We start from the raw sequence: 10,300 nt of genomic DNA, 5'->3' as shown, positions 1-10,300 counted from the left end.
GTCATTACAGCCATGCGACTGCAATCATATCAAAGCTTGGTGAAAACTATTTACAAACACAGAGTTTAGCAGGTCAGTATACTATATATAGTAGCTGCTATAGCTATATTTACTTTAATAATAGTTTTGATTAGGATATGTACTTTAAATTATGCTTTGATTATACTATTACTTTTAAGTAATTAAAAAAATGTATTTGAATTTGTATTTTATTTAGTCTCACTGCTTTTTTTCAGAGACCTGGAAACCATAAGGCCTTCACTTTTAAACAATCAGTGACCAACGTCGACACCTTCATATATTTGTCTTTAAAACACAAGAATTCAAGAAACAGTTACTGTAATCATTTGAAATGTACGTTCTGGTGTCGAATACAGACACTGGAAGTACAAAAGTGTCCTGCTGTAGTTAGCTGGTCACAGCCATTAAGTCTGCTGAGAGCTAACAGCAGTTGCCTGGGAACAGAAGCAAACAAATCCCTCCTCCGGCCAAGTGAGTCTGTCTGACGGACAGCCACTGCACAACACGTCAGCTCTTTCCTTGTCTAACAGCAATCTGACTTGTGTTTGTATTACAAAATCTTTTCTAATTCTCAAGCTGGACAAAGAGATCAAGAGGTCAAGTTGCAGAACGTGTCGGGAGTCTCTTTTGTCTTTTTTCTGCGATTCAGTGTGTCGGATCTAAGGAAGCAGACTCTTAGTGCTGGTAGGGAATCAAAGAGTTTGTTTATCATCACAAAATGTGCAAGAATATGTTTAAAACAGCCGGCATTTATTGCGAAACACTTAGTGAATAGTGTTAACTACAGACCCAGTCACTGTGCTGTATCTCCCTACAGCAGAATTGCCATGGGGAAGAAAAAAAAAACGGCCGAAGGGAAGACAATCACCTTGAAAGCGGCTCAGAACTGCGTGGAGTTGACGCTGGAGGGCAAACGTTGTTTGAATCTTAGTTTCAAGGAGCTCGCCGTGGTCCCGAAGTGCATCCAGAAGCTGTGTGTAATGGATGAACTGGACCTGAGCAGGAACAGGATCAGAATGGTCCCCGACTTTATTGACAGTTTCATCAGCATCTGTGCTCTGGATCTGCACAGCAACTATGTGAGTATGACAGGTAATTGAGGAAAATAAGCTTCAAAAGGCCACTTTGTTAACTAAGTGATACTGTATATGACACCAAACAACTATTTCATGTCTTGGTGGACCAACAAAATAACCTCAATGATGTCATCAGGGTTATTTTGACTTGGGCTCGGAGTCAAAAAATGTGTAACTAAAAGCCTGCACTGCCCAGAGTGTCAGTGTTTACCATGCAGGGGCGGTATTGAGTTGCATTGTGGGAAGTGTATGCTCCAAAAGTTTTGAAGGTTTACCCACATTTAGGAATAAAAGTTAGCCATCTTGGGTCTTAGTGTTTGTGTGCCACTGTATGAATTATGCTCCGTGTGTATGTATGAGGCAGTGATTAGTTCGTGGACATAAATATGTGCCATTCAAGCACAACATAAACTGATATAACTAAGGCTTTAAAACTAGATCTCATAGTCCCTGCAAGAGATGTTTTATTACGGAGTAAACAATTAGCAAACAAATGTAATATTATGAAATGAACACATACACAACATGTTGAGCCTTCCGGTCCCCTGAGGGTCTGGTGCCCTCGGGACAGTTGCTCATCAAATCTAGAAAAAATTGAAAGTATGAATCGGTGTATTGCACCATTCTGTGTATTACAGACTGCGTTTCTGTGCTCATTGCAGCTGGAGCAGCTCCCCGGGGCTATCGGCTGTCTCCGGAACCTGCTGGTTTTGAACCTGTGCAACAACCGTCTGACGAGCCTCCCCAGCGAGCTCGGCCTGCTGAAGAACCTCCACACGCTCAACCTGTGCATCAACCAGCTGGATGCTCTTCCCTCCTCCTTCGGTGCGTTGAAGGAGCTCTGCCACATCAGCCTCTCCGACAACCGATTCACCCGCTTCCCCGGCTGCCTCTCTAGTCTGGACAAGCTACAGAAGGTCAACATGGCCAGGAACCCCATCCTCGCCAAGGAGTCAGCCGGTCACGAGTCCCTCATGATGACAGAGAGGTTTTATATGGTCAAGGAGAGCGTCCTGTGTGGGGTCTGCCTGAATAAGTGCCAAGCTGAGAGGAAGGAATTGGAGGAATAGGAGCCAGAATGACAAGATGAGAAGGAGATGTTGGGATTGGTTTCTCTTTAAATAACACACATGTAGGAAATTTCAATAAATGTGCAGAAATATCATGTGCTGTTAATGTGTACACTGCATGTGTTGACTATCTCTTTGGCCTAGAGGGCAGCAGAGACTCTACCAGAAGCAACAAATACCGACACCTTCGTCACACAGCACCGTTCTGTCTTTGACGTCGCTGTCATTGATTCTGAATGCAAGAAACTGATGTGACGCATCTTTAATTTCAGCAAAAGTAGTCTGTCGGCACCATCGTGGATGCTTATGTGTTTATTTGAAACGTCTTTAAAAAAAGGAGGAAAAGAAAAAGGCTGCGCTGATATCTGCTCATCATGTGCACTCCTCACGGTAGTAAACGTTAAGTGTTAACTTAGTCACAGCAGTGCAATGCAAAGTTTAAAGAGTAATATTTATATGGGCATAGATGATAAAATGAGTAATATGAATAATATCACTATCCTTTAAATAACCACAAATCCAAATTCTATTTGTTATTTCATGTTTGAATCGAAAGTAATTGTACATATATGGGCTTTTGAAACACTTGAATTAATATAAAATGAAAACTGAAAATGAGGCTGTTGCTCCTGCTAAGATGGAGATATGAGGTTCCGTTCATTATGCCATTTGTTTTTATTTTTCTTAATAACTTCGGAGCAGACTTCCATCACAAAATTTTCACACAAAATGTATAAGCTGCTTATATTAGCTGCTCCGCTGCCCATCGGTGGTCTGCCAATACTTTCAACAGCCTTTTATGAAACAGGTCGGACGGTTTATGCTGAGCATGTCCTCTCTGCTCAGTTACACATACACTCACACAGCAGTCCTCTACTGTAACCCAATGAGGCCTGGCTCTCCCAGCTGAAATGCAAATTGTGAGCTGTTATCTTAGAAAGCATCGTTTGAAGACGACGAAGGCCATAACCTCTGTCCTCTGTTCATTCCTCTCGATCTCATTACCAGATTAAGATCAATTCTCTTTCTCACCCCGTTTGTCTTCACTACGTCCGCACAAACAGTCGATACAGTGTGAAAACAGTGAATAACCTCAGAGGGGGTCGTGTCATCCAGTTTTTAACACATCGCTGAGCTGAAGAGTGCTGAGTAGACTGGATTAAGATCTCAGCAGATGCAGTCATTAAGAAGCAAGCGGCCTATTGATCCAGCCCCATAGTGAGACTGACTCATATTATGGTCAAATGTGAGAGAAAGACAGCAAAAGCCTATTATGTCCTTATGTATATGATCCCCTATATATAAGGACCCATGTCCCTTATAATGGACTGACAGCTCAACTATTTAATGCTGCTAAATCAAAGCTCTTACGTATGGATAATAACAATTTCAACTGTTGTATCCAGCTCTCTTCAACAACCAGAAGCAAAAGCCATGGTGGTATTGGTACCTGTTTATTCACGCTTGGGGTATTTTTCTGTGGCTCAAGCTGGAGGTCCGTTACAGCTGAACAGTCTAGTGCTCTTTGTGCAATGCTCCCGGACACATGGACACTGTCAGTGCTATTGGAAATCAATTCACACACATATAGACGTGCATGTCTTTGTTTCTCCCTGCTTTTTTTTCCCCTCAGCCATTCCATCAATCTCTCCATCCTCCCACTAGCTCTCTGTAGGCCGATCACCCAAACACAAACAGGCAGAATGAATGAATGAAACAGAACTGCTGTGGAGGCAAAGCAATGTGGCCACAAATAGAATTAAATTAATTTGGATTGCATGGCTCTGGCTGCTTTATTGGCGGAGATAGAGGGCAATTGGTGTTTGTTACATTATATTAAATGAAACAAGGAGCTCAAAAACAAACAAATCTAACCAGCAGCTCCTGGTAGATCTGGATGTGAAGTCCAACAGGGTCTGGAGGAAACCTCAAAGAACACGTGTTGTGTTAAAATAACACGGATCACCAGACCTCCATTAAAAAACATCAGATTAAATGAAGAAGCACGGCTACACACTGAGACTTTACCAAATATCTCACACTGCTGTACATCAGTCTGATCAACTCTACCTTGAGTTGAGTGGGAGGAAGAAGAGCTCTCTCTGGTCCATGAAGTTCCTCTATGGTCTTCACATGGCGATAGGAGAGGAGGCAGCGCTGCAGGTTGATGGAGGAGGCTGCAGGTGGAGCTACGGTCGTCTGGCTGAGTCTTCAGGTGGAGGGCGAGGTCGATGGCTGCAGGTGGAGGTTCAGGCGGCAGGTGTCTGCGAGGATCTGCAGGTGGAGGCATCAGTGATGGTTGTTGGTGCTGTAGGTGGAGATGAAGATGGCAACTGTCACATTCTGCAGGTGGAGTTTGCTGGCAGAGGCTGTGAAGTCAAGCGTTTTAGTAATATTCCAAACATTAATACACTACGTTATATTAATGTAGAATTTTATTTTTTATTTTTTTTATTTGTTGCACCATTAATATTAATATTTACTTTTTATATGAGAGGATTCACACTCAACCTCCTCTCCTCTCTCCTCCCCTCAGAGCGTGGTACTTACATATACATAGGCCTCGCTTGCATTTCAGTGCATGTGAGCTTGCCCCACCGGCTCACCGGCTCATGGCCGCCGCCCTGCGGTTCGTTCATTCGGCAGTTACAGCTGATTATCCCTGAATCATGTCGCCCACCCTCCGGTTTCCCCCCTCGATAACACTAATAGCTCTGTCAGAACTGTTGCCGTTGTTTGCGTCCACACCTGCAGGCGGCGGGCTCGGCATTGGCCATGTTGAGAGCCGAGTGGAGGCAATAGATATGCTCTGAATTGCAAATTTAGCATCTTTAAAAATATCCAGTAAAATCCAATTGTTTGAGCATACTGTATGTGTGAATTGCCTTAGAACGTAACCTTGCTCATTTTTCTTGAAAGTGATCAACATGTAGACGGCTGAGCCAGGGGCTAGCAGCTAATGGTGCTAACAATGCAAGTAATGCCAGCACAGAGAAGCTTGGAGAGCAACTTCATTCTCTGTTCAAGTACATTACTCCACTATAACTTTAAATAGCAAATATCTGCTGCTATATCAATGCTCTGAATATTATATAGAGATCCTTTACTTTGATATTCTTGCTAATTCAATATTTATGTTGTCTTGTCTCTGGAGAGTAATAGCCTAACGCTGATGCTCTTTGGACTAAAAAATGGTAAAAGATGACATAATCTAATGTCATCTTTTACCATTTTTTAGTCCAAAGAGCATCAGCGTTATGGATATCATGGATAAGGGCAATACAGTTACAATGATGCATAATACGCACTCTGCTGTGCTGGGAACGATTCATGGGAGTTGTAGTTTTTTCAAACAGGTACATTTGACTTGAAATCGCTACTGGGTCCATTTCAAATAGCGGATGCTGAAACTGTAATCATCATAGAATATGGATAGAAAACCCTGAGAACACATTTCACTTCCTTAGAAAGACAGTAAGCTTTTTTAAAACTACAACCAATGAGAGATGGCAATAAGTTCCGAGCTAATGGGTGGAAGCTAGAGGAACAGCAGCTAGCATAGACGTGACGTCAGGACATTGCCTCTGTATGGATTTACACTATTAGCTTCCTCACTAATTTTATTGTGCCTGCTTGTCTTCTGAAAATTGCTTATGTGCAATAACTCTAATCTGACAAACGGACTGAGTAAGACAAGTCAGACAAACAGACAGAAACACAGTCAGGCAGGCAGAAGTCTTCCATCCATATTGCATACGCCACAGTCTGCTGTCCTGTCAGCGCCTCTCATAACCATTAGCGGATGAAGTCACGGCCCTCTGCTAATTGTCAGTGACAGAGTGAGGGAGGGTAATGGCAGCAGAGAGGGGGCAAGAGAGAGAGACAGAGGCAGAGACACAGACTTAAAGACAGACAGACCTCATGGGAAAACACCTGTCTGCTGTACGTCTCTTCAGTTACTCACACTTCTCTCTTAATGAGCACCGATTTCATTTTCTTTCTTCTAATTAAGGATGTGAGATGAGAGCCTCAGTCACTGGACTCTTACTTATGAGACAGAGAGGGTTTTAATGAGCAAAATGTGGCAAACACTCTGATAAGCACATTGCCTATGAGCCAAAGTATGTGCCAGAGGCTATAAGATTGCAATGTAACTAAACATGTAAGCATGTAAAAAAAAAAGCATTTTGTGACTGCAAGTGGGATCGGTTGCCAATTAAATATTTAACAGAATATAAGGGGAATGATTATGAAGACTTGGATATGGCGTTGAAATAACAAATTACATTTATTCTCGTTTCTGTAACAAACAAACATTTTCTTTGTGTACTTTTTGTAGTATTTTTCAAAAGAATACTGCTGTCTGCGACAATAATCTCTGTCGCAGTTGTGACTGCAGCTTTGCATTTAGCTCAAACCGTTGAGGAGCGCAGAGGAACAGAGGGGTAGACTGGACTTTTGCATTGGGAATGAACCAACAGAGAAGTTAAACATGGACACCAAGCCTTTCAGACGGGTGGGTACAACGACAAACTGTAATGGTTCTATACTCCAGAGGAGAACATCACCTGTTCTATGTCGTGTGGGTGTGCACAACACAGAGTGTAACAACTTTGCAGCTCTCTTTTTGCTTTAGTATGTTTGTTTGTGGCTGCAGCCGCTGTGGTGTTTAGATTGTTCATAGATTTCTGTTTGTTTTGGTGATGTTTTATTCTGCTGCTGATTCTATGAGACGTGGCAGGTTATTTATTAATTTATGTGGTTTAATAATGCTTGTTGGTGGTGGCTTGTTGTTCGAGGTTCATCGACGTGTTGTTTATTATCAGTCATTTTAGTTTAATTGTCTGAGTTTCCTTTCTGGTCGATTCTCGTAATGACGGAAGAAGGCGGCTATTTATATATACGTATAACTGATAATCTGTACAGGCGCTGGTGAGGGACTAAAACTTGGAGCGATTGCTGAGACACATCAGCCAAGAAACAAGGGATGCTTAAGCAGAGCAGAGATGCTTTTAAATAGGTTTTTAGTCCACTTAAAACAATATTAACATGGTTCTTTATGCAGTCACCTGCATGTCTTGAACTGGGGGAGGGGACTGTGTTCCAGTCTAACAAGGTAGATTATTTATAGTGTGGTTTAAATCACCTGAGCTTGAGTAGGTCAATTTTGATTTATTTGGTTCATGTGCAGTGGTGGTTTAATCATAATTTGCCTTCATATTTTGTGACAATTTTCTCTTTTTCGCATAACTCTACACACTGACCTCCCTGATAATTCACTCTAGCCCCCCATTGTTTATTTCATTTGCTTTGTATATTGATTTGATTCATATAATGTATAATTTCTCCATCGCCTGCATTTAGGCCTTCTATTACAACTCACTGTGGAGACGAGTCTTTTATTCCATGCATTGTCAATAAAATCTATATTTTCGGTATAGTAGCCTCTGGCTCCAGTTTATTCTGGGTCTTGTGAGTATCACCGGGTCACATTAATAAACCATCTATAGAAATAAAATCTGATTTTAATTGTATTTAGAGAGGTGGAGCTGATGTCAATACAGCTCCCGGTGACTGACTGATGAGGCCCATCGCAGCCAGTCCATGGCGATCCATAAGTAATGCTAAATCAACAGTGACACCTTCAGTAGCCACCCTGGTCTGTTTTAGCACAGCCCATCCCTGTCAATATTAAATTTTAATCGTCCTCTGTATTCATTATTTAAAAGGTGTTCTCCACATTGTGGATTCTGAGGACTTGTTAGCATTCCAAGCATGGTTCATCCTCAGTGACAGGATTTGACCTCAGTAGTAACAGGGGAAAGATAAGCACAATTATGAATGAGAGAGACATCAACGGTTGCATTTTCAACATGGCATGCTACACAAGTTCCATGTTCACCATGTTGAGTGGCATGTTGAGTACTATTGCAGTTGGGAACGTGGTTTCTAAGCTAGTTGGCTTGCTAACGGTCAACAAGTATAGCTAGCTCGGGTGCTCGGGTGCTGTGTCAGCGCTAAAGAAAGGTATAGCTCCACGCTTCATTCTGGTATACGGGAAAAACGCACTGGCTTGTGCGCATTTCTTTAAATCAATTACAATTACGTCACTGACTTCACAGCAACACGATGAGCTCTTGCTCTCCGAATGGCTTTAATTTGATTTATATTTTAGTATTGGTTCCTAAATAGGTCTATATATTGACGCTAACATGTTTCTATCTGTCAGATCAGCAAAAACATTTTTGACTTCCTCTACTTCTCCCACAGACAAATGGTAGAATCTAAAAATGTATTTAATACAACTAATTAAACGTATCTTACATTTCGTGATAATAGCTTTGAAACTTAACTTTTCATTATTCTTATTACCTTAAAAAGAGGAATTGTATTTCGTGGGGATTGCTATGTATTTGTCTAATTATTGTATTAATGACCAACTGCCCATCACATCTGACAATTAAGGCTAAAGATATCACATATCATTTAAAGTGATCCTATTAAAAGCTCTCACTTTGGCTGCGAGGCTAATGTGATTTCACAGACTGACACAAGCTGCTCAGCCCTGAATGTCCAAAGATCCAGTTCAAGGAAGACACTGATGTGATGTTTTCCAAAATATAACGGAAGGATTCTGACTATTATTTGCTAACTTGCTAGCGTTATCTGTCGGTCAGTACCTGACAGCTTGGGTGTGACTGACTACAAGGTAGATGGGTAGGTTACCGAGGAGGAAGTGGGTTACAGTCTCTCATACAGTTAATTCCAATGGTGTTAAAGAGCCAGAAAAAGAAGTGGGTATACCCTCCACTACACCAAGGGTTATATCTACAATATATGGGGCTGGAAAATGATGTCCAGTCTGCTGTTTTGGCCCCTTCTCCTTTCTTTACTCAGGGGGCAGTTGTTACAACATTACAACGTTTAAAACTGTTGCTTGGTTGTGCCGTTTCATGTGATGATGGCTGCATGCAGAGTGACTTTTGGTTCTGCCTCCTCTACAAAAGTGGAAGAAAGAGTAAGATAACCGTAAGCAAAGAATCTGTCTCTATGTCATTCGCACATCTGGAGATGTCCGATATACTTCACTTTGGTGCGTGCATTGGGAGGCGCAGTTGTTGTGAATTTGCACACGCAACGAGTTTTCAATACAGTTTGAATAAACATGCAAACAGCACTCTGTGCAGCAGCGGAGGCGGGGCTTCAAGGCTAGTCGAGCATGTCGTCCACAGCTGGCCTTTACAGTCCCCGGCTCATTGACTGCACTCACTTTTGCTCCTGGATGCTGGATATCCTAGCAGTATAACCAAATTCTTCTTCACGTGGAGTGAACATTCGATGAGCGGTACTTAACAACCCCGTTCTTACAGGGGCTAAGCAATTTAGCCAAAATACAGGATCAGTGGCTGGATGGATACATGTGATGGTACCTTGAGTCTCCAGAGCTGCTTACTTGTCCTCTGTTGCTAGAATTAGCTGGAGTTTCCTTTTATAATTTCTATATTCACACTGAAATTTTAATTGAATTAGTCATTTAAATCCTATTTCAAAGATGCGATTGATATAATTCCAAAGTATTTTTTACAAAATACTTTAGTTTTTGCTCATACGGTCCCTGACACTGCCGCGCCTGCAATCTGTAACTGTGGCACTCTGAAATAGGCGTGGATGCTTGTATACAAGAGGGGTGGTGCCAATGACGTGTACATAGAGAGCAGCCCAGTGGCCAAACCAAAACAGGAAAGCTATGGTTGAGCACTGGGTGGTTTGCAGCTCTGCTACTCGTCTCTGAGTGTGGCTTCAAATGTCCATGTTTTGTCCTCTTCTCACCTTCCCGTCTCTTCTTCTTTTGTGCAACTTCACGTTTTGTGACAACAGAACATTGTGAGGATGATTTGGGTGATAAATTTAGAGGGAAACAACACCCAGAGCCACACCCATCATAGTGTGGCCACATTGCTTTCACCAAACCTCAGTCTTGAACAAAACACTGGCAGGGCTTCTTGGTTTTCTTGTGTGTGTGTGTGTGTGTGTGTGTGTGTGTGTGTGTGTGTGTGTGTGTGTGTGTGTGTGTGTGTATCTGTGTCCACCGTGTGCGTGTGCCCTCTTGTGACCCCATCTCTGTTTCAGTCA

General features: G+C 42.1%; 1 protein-coding gene across 1 annotated transcript; it reads left to right on the top strand.

Moving 5' to 3' along the window:
* Positions 1–848: 848 nt before the first annotated feature.
* Positions 849–2,167, top strand: lrrc18b (leucine rich repeat containing 18b). Its single transcript, XM_076092729.1, has 2 exons — positions 849–1,100; positions 1,760–2,167. Exons 1-2 carry the CDS (start codon positions 849–851, stop codon positions 2,165–2,167), a joined length of 660 nt encoding a protein of 219 aa, XP_075948844.1.
* The last annotated feature ends 8,133 nt before the right edge of the window (positions 2,168–10,300 follow it).

The sequence above is a fragment of the Anarhichas minor genome, unplaced genomic scaffold (assembly GCF_050575085.1).
Source record: "Anarhichas minor isolate MPS153535 unplaced genomic scaffold, ASM5057508v1 ptg000017l, whole genome shotgun sequence".
Classification (NCBI taxonomy): domain Eukaryota; kingdom Metazoa; phylum Chordata; class Actinopteri; order Perciformes; family Anarhichadidae; genus Anarhichas; species Anarhichas minor.
Note: the sequence above shows the minus strand (reverse complement) of the source record. Positions and strands in the feature narration are given on the sequence as shown.

Coding starts and splice junctions, on each gene's coding strand:
- lrrc18b (XM_076092729.1), top strand. CDS start 849: ATGGGGAAGAAAAAAAAAACGGCCGAAGGGAAGACAATCACCTTGAAA. Junction 1,101..1,759: donor TGGATCTGCACAGCAACTAT/GTGAGTATGACA, acceptor TGCTCATTGCAG/CTGGAGCAGCTCCCCGGGGC.